At 43.2% G+C, this 16,870-nt stretch overlaps 1 protein-coding gene across 1 annotated transcript in view; it reads left to right on the forward strand.

Annotated features, from left to right (window-relative positions):
• LOC124804788 (nuclear exosome regulator NRDE2) overlaps positions 1-16,870 on the forward strand; it is a 158,095-nt gene that overhangs the window by 54,686 nt on the left and 86,539 nt on the right. The window contains exons 6-7 of the mRNA XM_047265116.1: positions 1,358-1,503; positions 10,471-10,620. Of these exons, the coding sequence (XP_047121072.1) occupies positions 1,358-1,503; positions 10,471-10,620 (296 nt within the window). The remainder of the gene's footprint in view (positions 1-1,357; positions 1,504-10,470; positions 10,621-16,870) is intronic.

Consider the following 16,870-nt stretch of genomic DNA (forward strand, 5'->3'; position numbering starts at 1 on the left):
CTTCTGACTGCTGTTAATGAGTTCACTTGTCTTGCCCTGCTACATCCCAGATGCTGTTGATAAATACAATATGGACTCTGGAATTTTGTTTAGCACCATTGAAGAGTTAGCTCACGCCTCCTTACTGACTCCTGAGCACTAATGATGCATATAGACATACCAGCACTCAGATACCCGAGTAATGTTGACGAGTTTAAGTGTACACCAGGATTTCTGCCAATATCACAGTAGCTTTTCATAGTTCTGGCTACCAGGCTGGCTTTGGGTACTTAATTGGTTCTGACCTCATTTTGCAACATTTGGCTTCACTTTACATCTTACTGTTCATGAGGATTATCATCAGCAGTGTGTTTCTCATCATTTTTTACTACTAAGGAAATGATAGGGCGTTGTGGTTGCATTGAGAAAGAGGCCATGGAGATACGAAAGTGACAGTGAGGATGAATTATTCATTGTCGACCTTAGTGATAACTCATCTACAGATTCTGAAAGCAAGCTGTCTTCATCAATAGGTGTAACACTGAGCTCATGTTTCAACAAGAGATGTAACTGATAGTTCTTCTGAATCTGAAAGTATAGTAACTTTCAGAATGGGTTACCAAAATCAGATCAGAAACTGTGGAAGAAAAAAAAAAAGCCATTGTTACATCTCTGCGAGTTTGCAACAACCTTAAATTCAGAGAGAAGCTTCAAAGTCAGAAACTAGTTTTACACCTATGAAAATCATTTCTCCTTTGTTGGGACCACAGTCATACATAACATTCTGCTATTTTGCTGTACATTTTAATATTCATTTATTTCACACTTTTCAGCTTTATAACCATTTTGAAGAGTGAAGATGAAAATCACCAAATCTCTGACATGCCTCAATGATATGTCATCATCATCAGAGTATTAGAACATATATATCTAGTCTTATAAAACAGTCGTCACATTACAGGATATGAATGTAAATGAATAAATAGTTCTGCTGACACTGTGCATATTATACTGCATTTGTGTTGGCTGATACATTGCTGTGACATACATGCACGACATCAGTACATCAACCGACATCAACATTTGTCAAAACCACTTCAGAGATAATTGTAATATTTCGACAATGATGTGTCATTCAGGCATGTCCAGCATTTTGTGATGTTTCATCTTGATAATGGTTATAAAGCTGAAATCACATTAGTGTGAAATAAGTGAATATTAAAATATTTAGGTCATTGTGGTCTGGGTCCCATGGGTAGAAACCACTCCCCTTCCCTCCTTCTCCCCAACTTCACCTCTCTCCCTCCTCCTAATAGGCCTTGCGATATTGACAACCGACAACATGCTGTGCACCACTGTAAGTTTCTCCGTGTTTCAGGTTTGTACGTACAACACAGTGGAGCATGGCATTATGTTCTGCTCCAGGTGTGCTGAATCTGTACATCAAAGCAACACAGCAGCTCCACCAGAGTAGACGTGGTGCTCCAGCATCTCAAACACCACCAGCTGAAAGGGCCATCATTGGTAAGGATGATTAATGGGAGTTTGTAGTGTCCCATAAATGATTTCAGAGGATTATAGAATTATTATTGAGATTATATATAAAAACAAAGATGAGGTGACTTACCGAACGAAAGCACTGGCAGGTCGATAGACACACAAACAAACACAAACATACACACAAAATTCAAGCTTTCGCAACAAACTGTTGCCTCATCAGGAAAGAGGGAAGGAGAGGGGAAGACGAAAGGAAGTGGGTTTTAAGGGAGAGGGTAAGGAGTCATTCCAATCCCGGGGAGCGGAAAGACTTACCTTAGGGGGAAAAAAGGACAGGTATACACTCGCACACACGCACATATCCATATGGATATCCATATGGATATGTGCGTGTGTGCGAGTGTATACCTGTCCTTTTTTCCCCCTAAGGTAAGTCTTTCCGCTCCATATGGATATGTGCGTGTGTGCGAGTGTATACCTGTCCTTTTTTCCCCCTAAGGTAAGTCTTTCCGCTCCCGGGATTGGAATGACTCCTTACCCTCTCCCTTAAAACCCACTTCCTTTCGTCTTCCCCTCTCCTTCCCCCTTTCCTGATGAGGCAACAGTTTGTTGCGAAAGCTTGAATTTTGTGTGTATGTTTGTGTTTGTTTGTGTGTCTATCGACCTGCCAGCGCTTTCGTTCGGTAAGTCACCTCATCTTTGTTTTTATATATAATTTTTCCCACGTGGAATGTTTCCTTCTATTATAATATTATTGAGATTAGGAATATATGTGTCTCTGACTGCAAAAAGACCTTCAATTTCTTTTTATTGCGTCATGATCGATTTCAGGGCTTCCAGCCCTTCCTCAGGTGCAACCAGGATACCATATTTACACACGTATAAGACAACCCTGCTTGACCCTCCACCCTTTTTATTTTATTTTAGGAGGCTCTTTGAGAAAATTTTACTTGTAACATATTCAGAGTAATAAAACTCATAAACTGTTTCATTGATATAAAGTACCTGCCTAAGGAGTTTATTTTGAATTCATGCTATTTATTTAGTGCTTACATTTTGACAACACAAAGAGAAATAAATTAACCAAAAAGAAATGATTTGCATTGATTTTTATCTTTATTTCCTATGCCTACTACTTGAGGTCGTTGTTTGTGGTATTACTATTTGTAATCATCATTGTCATCATCACTGGTATCGCTTCTGGGATGATGGTTTACCTAATCAATGAGAGATGAGAAAAGAGGTAGTGTGTTCCTATGTAAGGGCAGCACTGAAATTTATGATCTTCTTCGTGATATATAATTGTCTGTTTCTTCCAAATATGTCACGTTTTCTGAGGTGATGATTAGGGTGGGATGTAATAGCACTGTTGAAACTGCTGTGAGTGAAATGAGCAGCAACGAAATTTATAATTGAAATGAGCAGAAATGAAATTTATAATTGCAGTTGTAACAAGTATTATGCTGTTTCTTCTGAATATTTTGCGATGTCTGAGGTTGTGGTTGTGGTGGGACCTGAGAATACAGCTCTTCCCCCCCCCCCCCACGTATTGCAGTTCCCATCTATACTGACATGAGAATGCGACAATATTTTTCTTCATCTCTTGCTTCCAGTATCATCTGCCCATTGCTTTCTCATTGGCTGCATAGAACCAACAGCGGACACTACCCATTTCGTTCCCATTGTACCTCACTGTGTGTGTTGACAGCATTGCTGCACGAAACACACTGGCATGCCATTGGATCATATCTAGAGTTTACCATCTTCTGCAGAAATGTTCACTATTGTTGAATATTTGTCCAGCTTTAAAGGCAATTCAATTCTGACTACAAATGAAAAGGCAGCTAACTGAGAAAAAAGACTTAGTTGCAATCTCTTTTTCGTCACAACTACAAAAATTGTGGGGCTTTTCTGTTGCTAATGTATAATGTAGTTTGGTAAAATCAGTGTTACATTTTGCTCAATGGGTCTAATTAACAAGTATTATTACTTTTGTGACAAGTTTCTCCAATCAATATAGAAAAAATTAACAACAATCCATTGTTAAAAGAGGAATAGCATCTGTGTAACACAAGGGTAGAATAGGTTCAGACCTCCTTGATGCAGTGTCATGGAGGTCATCCTCTCAACATTTTCGGCATGCGTGGCAGACAGAATAGTAACCAGTCTTTGTTATGCAGAGAATGAACAATGGATGGCTGCGGCTCTTGCTCATCCCACACAAAGTTAAATAAAAAAAAACCTAAACAAGTCCTAGTGAAAAAGGAATTAAATATATAAAATAATAGTTCATTAAAACTAATCATAGTCAAATTAGACATTCACTGTGATTGCATCGTTGGAGGACACTAGTGTCAGCAATTTTGTGACACTACACAATCTTTTCAAATTCTTCAAAATAAGTCTTCATGTGACCTCAGTTGCATCTAATTGATATGGGGTATGTTTGTCCTCGGATTACAGCTCGCTGTCATCACTGTCCATAGAATAAATTGTGAATCCTGTGTCCACAGCACCATTCAGGAAGTGACTACCTGCAATGTACTCTTTATTCCTGTAACCCTGTGATCTCAATCTTTGGTAGTCCCTGTCTTCCACTTGCCTATCCTGTTCCCTACTCCCACTCCAGCCCTACACACACATTCTATTCTGCCAGTGCATCTGCACAATCCTTTCCACTTCTCTCTGTCTTTACTCTCCCTATGACTCTCCCTCCCCCATTCCATCTAGCTAGCCCAGTATCTTGTCTCCACCATGTCCCTCCCAGCAACACCCTCAGACATCACAGCATCTTCCGGTATTCCTATCCTGATATCCCTTCCCTCCTTCTCCCATGCCTCCTCTGTACCCCCACTACCCATTCTAGCAAAGATCACTGCTCACCTCAGACGCAATCAGAGTTGGGCTTTAGCATCTGGAGATGTAGTGGCAATGTGTGTGTGAATTATGCATGTGTGAATGTGTGTGTGTGTTTTGCATACGTCTGGTGAAGGACTTAGTCCAGAAAGTAAGTTAAATTTTGGAATAAAACTCTTAAAAACATTTTTTCAAACCAAAATTTATTTTCACAAGAAAGATCATTTCTTAAACCATATTTCTGCATAGTTGCCACCATTGTTCTGACATTTGTCATAGCAGGAAACCATCTTTTGTGTGCCCACTTAATAGAAAGATGCCGCCTGTGAAGATAGCCACTGCTGAACACTGTTTCTTGTGTCATCATCACTGACATAGTGCCTTCCTCTAAAATCACACTTCAAGTTCAAGAACAGGTGGTAGTCACAAGGTGTGGGATGGGGCTGTACAGCAGATGATCAATGTGCTCCAAAGCAAATTGTTGAATAAGGCCTTGAGTGACACCAGTAGAATGGGGACATGTGTAGTCATGAAGCAACACAGTGCCGTGACAGAGCATATCACATCTTTTGTTTTGAATTGTGCACTGAAGTCTTTCAGTGTTTCATATCACATCGACAGTTTCACCTCAGGGAAGCACCTCCACAAGCAGAATGCCGTATCTGTCCCAGAACTGGCCGGCCGGAGTGGCCGTGTGGTTCTAGGCACTACAGTCTGGAGCCGAGCGACCGCTATGGTCGCAGGTTCGAATCCAGCCTCGGGCATGGATGTGTGTGATGTCCTTACGTTAGTTAGGTTTAATTAGTTCTAAGTTCTAGGTGACTGATGACCTCAGAAGTTAATTCGCATAGTGCTCAGAGCCATTTGAACCATTGTTTTGTCCCAGAACTCTATGCACAATTTTTTGTTCTAACAAAATCATTTTCAATTTGGGGGGGATTGTGAGTGTGTCCACTCCATTGTGTGTTGTTTTGATTTTAGAGTGACATGACAAACCCAAGTTTCATCACTGGTCACAATTCTATTTAAGAATTCATCTCCCTCGTCTCTGTATTGGGTGAGAAATGTCAAAGCATTGCCAAGTCTCTTCATTTTGTGGCCATCCGTTAACTGTTTTGGATTCCAATGGATTCACAATTTCCAAAAATTTAAGCAACTTGCGACAATTTCAAGCAAAACAGTGTTTGAAATTTGTGGAAACTCATCATAAAGCATTCTTATTTTGAACCATCTGTTTTCACAAGTTTTCTCATTCACTTTCTGAACCAAACAACAACAGAAGATCGCCTACTCCATGCTTCATCATGAACATTGGTTTGTCCATCACTAAATTGTCTCACTCATTTTCTCACCATTCCATTAGTCATTACATTGTCACCATAAATCTCCAGAAGCAGATAATTAATTTCAGCTGGCTTTACATTCTTTGCATTCAAGAACATACTTCATAGTTGGTGGGCTCAGAGATTGTCTTAAACATTTTGATTTATTACTAACAAATGCTAACACAACACAACATTTCTGTAATGGCATTAGTGAAAAGACAATGAACCACAAATGTAAGAGCAAATGTGCAGAACTGCAACTGTAATGTTGTGGTGGTGGTAAAATGAAACAATTCTTACTTTCCGGACATGCCTCGTAATACTTAGTAGTCTTTTTTCAAGGTTTATACATGTCACTCACTATAATTTAAAAACATTTTGTACAGATTACAGCAGAAATGTAAGGTTATTTACATATTGCGTATGTCTGTATCAAATTATGTTTGTGTCAAGAATGAAATCTTTATGGTGTTAAAATTGATTTGGATCTAGAAAACATAGAATTTCATGAATATTTAAAATCTAATTATAACCATGTGTATGTGATCACAATTGGATTTGTTATCTGCTGTGCCTCTGTGGTACACTGGTTGTTGTTGTTGTTGTTGTTGTGTATAAAATTATTATCAGCTGTTGAGTGCTAAATGGTCACTCATCTTGGTTATATTGGACCTAATGTCATGGGATGACAACATGGAATGGTATTTACCTATCCAGTATATACCCTATCTGATGAAAAGTATCTGTTCATGCTTGTGGGAGCATACAGTGTGAGGTGGAGAGAGGTTAGGACAACTAGGTGCCATCAGGAGGTTAGACAGAGGGTGGGAGGGGGGGAGGGGGAGGGGGAGGGCAGGGGGGAGGGTGAGCAAAAAAGGAGAGAAGAAAAAGAATGTGGATGCGTTAGTGGAATAGAGGGCTGTGTAGTAGATCGTGGTTGTGCCTAGGACTACCATCGTCCACCACCTCTACAACAACATCCAAACCTCCTCCATATCTCCTCATAGCTGATAAACCCTGCCTCGCTGACCTACTACATTTACCCCACCCTCAGAAACTCCCTCCCACCACCACACAGAATCCGGAACCTAAATGGACATGAAACACAGTCATGGGCCTTTCCTCCAAAAGCTTTCGCTGCACAGAAGTATCAGTCCTTTCCAAAGGCCTCACCTTTTGCCTCACTCCCAGATTCAGTCATGAACAACTTGTTAAACACTTTTTCTCCTCTTCCTGGTCCCTACAGTGGAAAAACTTTTTCGCCACCAACCCTACCAATCAGACTCAATGAAAGACCAACATTGAATCTTGCCTGGCTCAATTCATTCCTCCTTCCACCCTTGATCCACCCCCACTGCCCCCAAAATCACCTGTTGTTACCTTTCCAGAATTTGTTAACCTCAAACCTTGCTCACCATCTTTCCCCAAATTCCTCAAAATGCAACCTAATATTCCATCCACAGAAGAACTGCAATCCATCACCTGGAAACTGACCCTGACCTTATGGTCCTACCTGCTGACAAAGGTTCCACCACTGTTGTTTAGAATAGCAAGGATTACCTGGTGGAAGGACTCTGCCAGTTAACCACCTACAAACCCTGCTACAGTGACCCCATTCCAGAAATCCAACAGGATCTCCAGTCTCTCCTCATGTCCTTAGGCACATCCCAGAACCCCTCCCTGGAGTCCACCTCTCTCCTCATCCCAACCACTCCCCACACCCCTACCTTCTACATGCTTGCTAAAGTCTAAAACCCCAACCACCCAGGAAGCCCCATAGTGATCACTTACTGTTCCCCCACTGAGAGAATCTCTGCTCTCTCTCATAGACCAACACCTTCAGCCTATTATTCACAGCCTACCTTCCTATATAAAAGAACCAACCATTTCCTCCACTGACTCTTGACATTTCCTGTTCCCTTATCATTTGGTGCCGTGCTCGTCACTCTTGATGCTACCTTCCTTTACACTAACTCCCTAATGCCCATGATCTTGCCACTATTGAACACTATCTTTCCCAGTGCCCGATGGGTTCCAAACCTGCAACCTCCATCCTAGTTGCTACGTCCAACTATATCCTCTCCCACAATTACTTATCCTTTGAAGGAATCACCTACGAACTACTCTGGGGTATGGAAATGGGCACATGCATGGTACCATTCTATGCCAATCTATTCATGAGGCATCTAGAGGAATCGTTTCTAACCAACCAGAATCCTGAGCCCCTCATCTGGTTCAGATTTGTTGATGACATCTTCGTAAACTGAATTGAGGGTGATGACATCTTATCCACGTTCCTCCAGAACCTCATCACCTTCTCCTCTATTTGCTTCACCTGTTCCTCGTCAACTCAATAAGCCACCTTCTTCAATGATGACTTCCACTTCAAAGAAGGCTACATTCATATCAAACCTACCAACCACTGGCAATACCTCCACTCGACAGCTGCCACCCATTCCATACCAAGAAGTCCCTTCCATAGAGCCTAGCCACCTCCAGCCATTGCATCTGTAGTGATGAGCAGTTCCTCTCAAAATGTACCAGGAGTCTCAGTGATGCCCTCATAGATTGTAATTACCCTTTGCAACCTTGTACAAAAACAGATCTCCCATGACTTATCTCTCCAGTCACCCACCACCTCCGAAAGTCCCATTGTCCTGCCACAGAGGAACATTCCCCTCGTGACTTAGTACACTCCAGGACTGGAGCAAGTGAATCATATCATGGCTCGTATCCCTCTAATAGACCTAGATGCAAGAGCTGTCCCTTACATCATCCCACTACCCCCTCCTCCAGTCTGGTCACAGTGTTCCTGTTCTGGCTCTACACAGCCCTCAATTCCACCAACACACCCACAATCTTCTTACTTCCCTCCTTTCCCAATGCCCCCCCCCCCCCCCCTGCCCTCCCGGCTAACCCCTTAACTGCACCTAGTTGGCCAATCCTCTCTCCCTCGTCCCTGTGTGCTCCCACAAGCAGCACTTTAACATCCCCCAACCCTAACCTGCTATCCCTGCCCCTGTCTCTTCCTTATCCCTACCACGCAGATTGCTTCTCCCATCTTGCGTTGCTACTCACAGTCTATGATTTCATTCTTCCAACACATTTATTCATAAGAGATAGAAATTTGGCGAGATTGTCAATAATATTCTTGTATTTGTTATTTTTCTACATAGTCTTCATCACATTATGTGGCCTTATGTCAGCATTGTGTAAGAGCATGTATCCTGTGTCAATAAAAGCTCTTGTCATGTGCATGTAGCCATGTTTTCACCACTTGAATTATGCTTTCATCGTCTTCAGAGTGTGTCTCACTTAGGGAATCCGTAAGTGGCTCAAACAGATGGAAGCTGTCTGGTATAGAGTGTATGAGGCAGTGATGTACAATGCAGTTGAGTGGTGTGTTCCCGGGTTTTGAGACTCATCATGATGTCATGTTGGAGCAAAATTTTTTTTTTTATTCTTGTCAGACCAAACACACTGGACTCTGATCTTGAGTTTGTTCTGGGTCTTCATTTATGCCACGGAATCAGTGGTTGACCTTTTTCACAACATATTCATAGTAATGATTCCATCACTATCCCAAAAGACTGTCATCATGACTCTGCCCACAGAGGGAGCTGCCTTGAATTTCTTCTGTTTGTGGATGGTGCCAGTCCAGTGATTGCCTTTTTTTTTCTGACTCAAAGAAATGCACTCAGATTTTGTCACCCATAACGATCCTTGGCAGAAAGGCTTTTCCATTGACCTCAAATTGCTCCTACAGTCCAGATGAAATGGTTTTGTGGGGTCTGTTGTCAGCATCCATGGAATGCATCCTGAGTACGCTTTTGAATATCCAAGTATCTCAATCACTGCACACACACTTCCAGTGCTCACCATTGCTGCAGAGCCAATTGTGAGTTGCAATGTGCATGCTTGCAGGAGTAATGGCATCTGCAGAATTCACTATGGCAGGCACGGTGGCTGTGATGGGACGTTTAAACATGGCTAATCTTAGAGCTCAGTTTCTGGATGTACTGAGGCTTTAATTCTATTTACCCAAAACCTAACAGTACTCCTATCAACTGCATCATTACCACGCACTGCACACAAACTGGTATGAATGTTAAACATCCTTTCTTTTTCTGCGAGAAAGATTTCAATTACAGTATGCTGTTTGTAAGGAGTGTCTTGCATAGATGCCACTTCGATGATTCATTACTGCCTGAAATGTTTTAACTTCAGTATAAAACATAGAATATTGAGACCCCCTCTCTCCCGTTTTTAGCAGGAACAAGGGTCATGCCACTGGTGGATGTGTGAATTATTTTCAATTTGCAGTACTACTACATAAATATATCAATAATAGATGTATTTTGATAATCAGTTTTTCTTTACGATGTTACTTGGGCAGCAATTACTGTAGCAGCGACACTCTGAGAGAAAAGAGCTCAAAAGTAGGAGGGGAGAAATGACATTCCTCTCATGGTCACAGTTTCAGCTGCCCTTTGGTGTAGTGACAGAATTAGAACCGGTGGTGCGGGACTAATTTGCATGATGTTTTTAGGCCAGAAAGGATGATGAAACATAAAACACAACACTGTAAGAGAGAGAGAGAGAGAGAGAGAGAGAGAGAGAGAGAGAGAGAGGTAGGTCGGTCAGAACTCTTATACTGACACTTCTTTCTACTGTAAGTTACAAATATTTATGCATTAAATATAGGCAGAGTGTACTCAGTATGTCTATGATTGTCTGTACACAATTAAGAGCTCCGGATTGTCTAAAAGAAATGAGTGTTTTACAAAATTCTGTGTATTTTGTATGTTTGTAGATTTGGTACTGGATTGTGGATTGTTCTTGAGGCAAGCAGGCCTGTGGGAACATGTGTGGCTACTTGTACAAGCTTATCTTACATTGAACTTGATAACACCCACAACAAAATATTTTGAGCTCAAGTCGGATGTTTCTGAGGATGATGTAAGTAAGTATGCATTTTATTTTGTGTATGAGGAAAGTCAGTAAGAAAGTTACCTTTAAGCTCAGTGTTAGAACGTGAAAATTTTTCAGAGTGAGTATTAATGCAAACTAGTGGACTACTTGCACACTGCAAAATATTGAAAATAAAAAGTCCATGTGCTGGCTTGTATTGATAAGGCAGTGTTTCAAAATAAAACACTAACCTGTCTCCACAACCAGCGCTGGATAACATACTTATTGCTGCTGGGCCATTCATTGGATTTGTATATCAGTACTTGCAACTATATTTGCTTGTCAAAATATCCACGGGTATGCTGCCGGTCTATAGTGTCCAACGGGCACAATATTTCGGCGATCAAACATGTCGCCATCATCAGGTGAACTGACGGACTGAGCTCCTGTGAACGTGCCGGCATGGAGATCCGTACGCTATGGCTGCTCAGAGGGAACTGGGTTCGGTCGTGGCGGCGGCCGATTTAAATACCCTCCGCCCGCGGCGCGCTCCCTCCGCCGTCCGCGCCCAGCGCCACGGTCGCGCAGTGGAACAGATTGCGACGGCGTCTGAGATGACGTCGGTGTGATGGCTCTGTCCGCCGTGGTCGTCACAACTATACGTCTGCTCGATTTACTCTTGATTAACCCGATCGCTGGTTCCCAAGCCTTGCTAAGATTATAGCCACAGTCACGGTTTATGAGGTTGTCATTGGTGCGAATTTCGATGGCCTCTCTAACAACGCTGTCCCAGTATCTCGACGTCTGTACCAGAATCCTCGTGCGGTCATACTCCATGGCGTGATTTTCCGACAAACAATGTTCAGCGACCGCCGACTTGCTCGGATACATCAGTCGAGTGTGCCACTGGTGTTCATGGCATCGATCCTCGACGGTACGCATCGTCTGACCAATATACGACTTGCCACATTGACACGGAATCTGGTACACGCCGGCCTTCCTCAAACCGAGGTCATCTTTGGCGCTCCCCACCAGTGCACGAGTTTTATTTGGAGGACAAAACACAGTTCCGACCCGGTGTTTCTTCAGAATGCGGGCAATTTTCCCCGAGAGTGCGCCTGTGTATGGAATAAATGCAGTGCCTACCTCCTCCCTCGTGACTTTATCCATCTCAACAGGTTGTGCTGCAGTGGTTGGGCGGAGAGCACGTTGAATCTGCCACTCTGAGTACCCATTTTTTCGAAATACAGTTCTCAGATGTTCCAATTCCTGTGGTAGACTCTCTGCGTCAGAGATAGTGCGCGCCCTATGTACTAGAGTTTTAAGTACCCCATTCCTCTGTGAAGGGTGGTGGCAGCTGTCTGCATGCAAATACACATCAGTGTGCGTAGCCTTCCGATACACCCCATGACCTAGGGTGCCGTCAGCCCTTCTCTTGACCAAGACGTCAAGGAAAGGTAATTTACCCTCCGTTTCAGTCTCCATAGTGAATTTGATGTTGGGGTGTATGGAGTTTAGATGTGTAAGGAAGTCAAGGAGTTTATCCATACCATGTGGCCAGATGACGAACGTGTCGTCAACGTAACGGAAAAAGCAAGTAGGTTTCCATACGGATGACGACAGGGCTTCCTCCTCGAAGTTCTCCATGTACAAATTCGCTACCACTGGTGAGAGTGGGCTACCCATGGCGACTCCCTCCGTTTGTTCGTAGTATTCTCCATTAAAAAGAAAATACGTGGAAGTCAAGACATGCCTAAAAAGTTCAGTGGTCTTCTCGTCAAACTTCTGACTAATCAATTCTAGTGACTCTCGCAGGGGTACCCTCGTAAACAAGGAAACGACGTCAAAACTCACCATGACATCTGACTCATCCAACCTGAAGCTATCAAGGCGTTTAACAAAATCCACGGAATTACGGATGTGATGAGGTCATTTACCCACATAAGGACTTAATATTCCCGTCAGGTATTTGGCCAACAAATATGTAGGTGCCCTGATGTTGCTGACAATGGGGCGTAATGGTACCCCCTCTTTGTGAACCTTCGGGAGTCCATATAGTCTAGGCGGTACCGGACCTTGGGGTAACAATTTCTAGCGTCACCCCCCGGTAAATCTGCGTCCTTGAAAAGCGCCCTCGTCTTGTTCTCCACCTTCTTTGTAGGGTCAACGCTGATCTTCCGGTAGGAATCGTCATTTAGCAGGCTCTGCATCTTATCAGTGTAGTCCTTATGGGAGACAACAACTGTAGCATTGCCTTTGTCAGCCGGTAAGACAACAATTTCAGAGCGCTCCCTCAGATCACGAATGGCCGCCCTCTCTTTACTGCCGATATTTGACTTCATCGGCTTGGATTTCGTCAACGCACGACAAGTTTCACGACGTATTTCCTCGGCTGGTTCTGGCGGAAGTCGAGCTGCAACCTGTTCAACAGCACTAACAATTTCTGCGACCGGAGTGAACTTGGGGGTGGGAGCAAAGTTGAGACCTTTCTGCAAAACCGAGACCGCATCATCACTCAACACCATGCCACTCAAATTGATGACAGTCTTGCACGGAACCTGCAGGGATGGTTTGTCAAGGAGACGTGAGAACTTAGCTGTTTGACGTCCCGTAGCCTTCTTATGGGCGGAACCAGCTGACACCCAGGTGACACCATCAATCCAATCCCAGGAACAAGAAGTGAACTTACTAGCCAGTTGCAAATGTAGTTTGAGTAATTCCTGTGAGATAAACTCAAGGCTCCGGCGGGTGAATTGCACTCTCTCACGTACCAATGCGAGGCTGGCTTGTTTCTTGATTCTCTTGGCTGCTGCAGAATCGATGTGATGCATAACCTTAGCAAAATTTGGAACAACATTCTCGGAACGACATCTCTTTAGAAAGGCAAGAGTACTTAGCAAACGACATCTACGGTGGCGCAACTTTTCAAATTTCTTCATGCTGCGATACATCTCCTCCCCGTAAAGGTGTATGATGTGATTCTTGAGTTTCTCCCGGCGTATTTGATAATCAAAATATCCATGGGTATGCTGCCGGTCTATAGTGTCCAACGGGCACAATATTTTGGCGATCAAACATGTTGCCATCATCAGGTGAACTGACGGACTGAGCTCCTGTGAACGTGCCGGCACGGAGATCCGTATGCTATGGCTGCTCAGAGGGAACTGGGTTCGGCCGTGGCGGCGGCCGATTTAAATACCCTCCGCCCGCGGCGCGCTCTCTCCGCCGTCTGCGCCCAGCGCCACGGTCGCGCTGTGGAACAGATTGCGACGGCGTCTGAGATGACGTCGGTGTGATGGCTCTGTCCGCCGTGGTCGTCACAACTATACGTCTGCTCGATTTACTCTTGATTAACCCGATCGCTGGTTCCCAAGCCTTGCTAAGATTATAGCCACAGTCACGTTTTATGAGGTCGTCATTGGTGCGAATTTCGATGGCCTCTCTAACACGCTGTCCCAGTATCTCGATGTCTGTTCCAGAATCCTCGTGCGGTCATACTCCATGGCGTGATTTTCTGACAAACAATGTTCAGCGACCGCCGACTTGCTCGGATACATCAGTCGAGTGTACCTTTCCTTGACGTCTTGGTCAGGAGAAGGGCTGACGGCACCCTAGGTCATGGGGTGTATCGGAAGGCTACGCACACTGATGTGTATTTGCATGCAGACAGCTGCCACCACCCTTCACAGAGGAATGGGGTACTTAAAACTCTAGTACATAGGGCGCGCACTATCTCTGACGCAGAGAGTCTACCCCAGGAATTGGAACATCTGAGAACTGTATTTCGAAAAAATGGGTACTCAGAGTGGCAGATTCAACGTGCTCTCCACCCAACCACTGCAGCACAACCTGTTGAGATGGATGAAGTCACGAGGGAGGAGGTAGGCACTGCATTTATTCCATACACAGGCACACTCTCGGGGAAAATCGCCTGCATTCTGAAGAAACACCGGGTCGGAACTGTGTTTTGTCCTCCAAATAAAACTCGTGCACTGGTGGGGAGCGCCAAAGATGACCTCAGTTTGAGAAAGGCCGGCGTGTACCAGATTCCGTGTCAATGTGGCAAGTCGTATATTGGTCAGACGATGCGTACCGTCGAGGATCGATGCCGTGAACACCAGAGGCACACTCGACTGATGTATCCGAGCAAGTCGGCGGTCGCTGAACATTGTTTGTCGGAAAATCATACCATGGAGTATGACCGCACGAGGATTCTGGTACAGACGTCGAGATACTGGGACAGCGTTGTTAGAGAGGCCATCGAAATTCGCACCAATGATGACCTCATAAACCGTGACTGTGGCTATAATCTTAGCAAGGCTTGGGAACCAGCGATCGGGTTAATCAAGAGTAAATCGAGCAGACGTATAGTTGTGACGACCACGGCAGACAGAGCCATCACACCGACGTCATCTCAGACGCCGTCGCAATCTGTTCCACCGCGTGACCGTGGTGCTGGGCGCGGACGGCGGAGGGAGCACGTCGCGGGCGGAGGGTATTTAAATCGGCCGCCGCTGCGACTGAACCCAGTTCCCTCTGAGCAGCCATAGCATACGGATCTTCGTGCCGGCACGTTCACAGGAGCTCAGTCCGTCAGTTCACCTGATGATGGCGACATGTTTGATCGCCGAAATATTGTGCCCGTTGGACACTATAGACCGGCAGCATACCCGTGGATATTTTGATTATCAAATACGCCGGGAGAAACTCAAGAATCATATATTTGCTTGCTTTTTGGGGGACTAAGCTGTGCGTCAGCCCATAGTATTGTCTATTTCCTTTTTTTATACCCTGTAGTAATGCATATATTACCCTAAATGTTGCAGTTTGAATAGTTTACAGCTTCATGTTTGACAAACACTGTTAAATTGAATGATAGGCATAACAAACTGCATAGAGGTAGGTCTTGATGGATGAGTGGTGTCACCATTCTAAAGGAATCCTGCCCTGCTATAGTTGAAATATTGTTAATTAACTGATGTAATAAAATTAAAATCATAAGTCAGACATAGTATTAAGGTTAACTGCAGGACATGTATCCTAGAATTATTTTTGTCAACATTTGATGTTACGAATAGTCATTAAATGAAAAAATAATCATCTTTCTGTTCATTGCCATAATTGTTGTTGTTGCTGTTGTTACTGCTTCTTCTTGTTACCCTGAAAATAAATGGGTTATTTTACCGCGAGGTTTCTTGCGTTTTGAAAGTGTTTAAGAATGATTATAGCGTAACTTTTTCACTCAGTCTTGTACTCAAATTGGCGTAAACAGACGTTAAAAGTAATTTCTTTTAAAAGGAACATAAAGCTACTTTTCCACACTTGATGAACTATTAACATTATAACCCACAAGGATACAGCAGAGATGAGTCACATTTTGACATTCCTCCATCACAGCTCACATTCAGCTCCTTTGCAGAGAAAAACGTAAGCCAAAGATACAAAAGCCTTACGTCAACAACTCATAGAGTGTGATACGTTTTACATGTATACTACCTGCATTGTGATAAGTTTTGAATATCAATTAGTTTTGGATAGTTTTTCATAATAAAAGAAGATAAATAAAAATGACATGAAAGATATGGCCTCCGGAACAACAAAATAAACAAGTAACCTTATACTGAAATAAATACACATCACCAATATTAGAAAATAATATAATAGCAAAAGGCGTATCGTGTTGTATTCTTGATTACAGCTGTATTGCCATCTACTATACTTCAGAATCATACAGATATAGACTTACAATATCGACCTATAGATCAAATAGTTAGAATTTATGCTGTACTTATATGATTGTTGTTAGTTCTAAGTTTGGATAATACTAAAATAAGAGGAAAGTGAGAGAAATGAGTGGAAGCTGTCTAAAAATTGGGCGTGGAAGAAAGGAAGGAAAGAAGAAAATAAAGGCATTGAAAATTTATTTGCAAATAAGCTAATTAAGACTTTGCAAAGTATTTAGAAGTGGGCATTTGCCTTTTGTGCCCATATTACTTTCAATCTCTTCCTGTAGGCTGCCTTTTTCTCTTCAGACCATGTTGTTCCAGTCTCCTTCATTTTTTCTCTTGGTCAGTTTGCCATTTGTGAGTTTTGGACCTGAAGATTTTGTGGTTTTGGACATTTTCTGAAAGAACTCCTACCAATTTCAGATCAGATCATATCAGATCTTGCCAATCCATTTAATCGTAGTAGGTCGTAGTGGGCATGGTACAGTATCCAGTATGATTGATATGAAGAACCAAGTTGTCTCGGTTGCAGTGTCGACATTTTTTATTATTTGTTTATGACTCATTTCACCTTTA

This window comes from Schistocerca piceifrons, chromosome 7 (genome assembly GCF_021461385.2).
Source record: "Schistocerca piceifrons isolate TAMUIC-IGC-003096 chromosome 7, iqSchPice1.1, whole genome shotgun sequence".
NCBI classification, from domain to species: Eukaryota; Metazoa; Arthropoda; class Insecta; order Orthoptera; family Acrididae; genus Schistocerca; species Schistocerca piceifrons.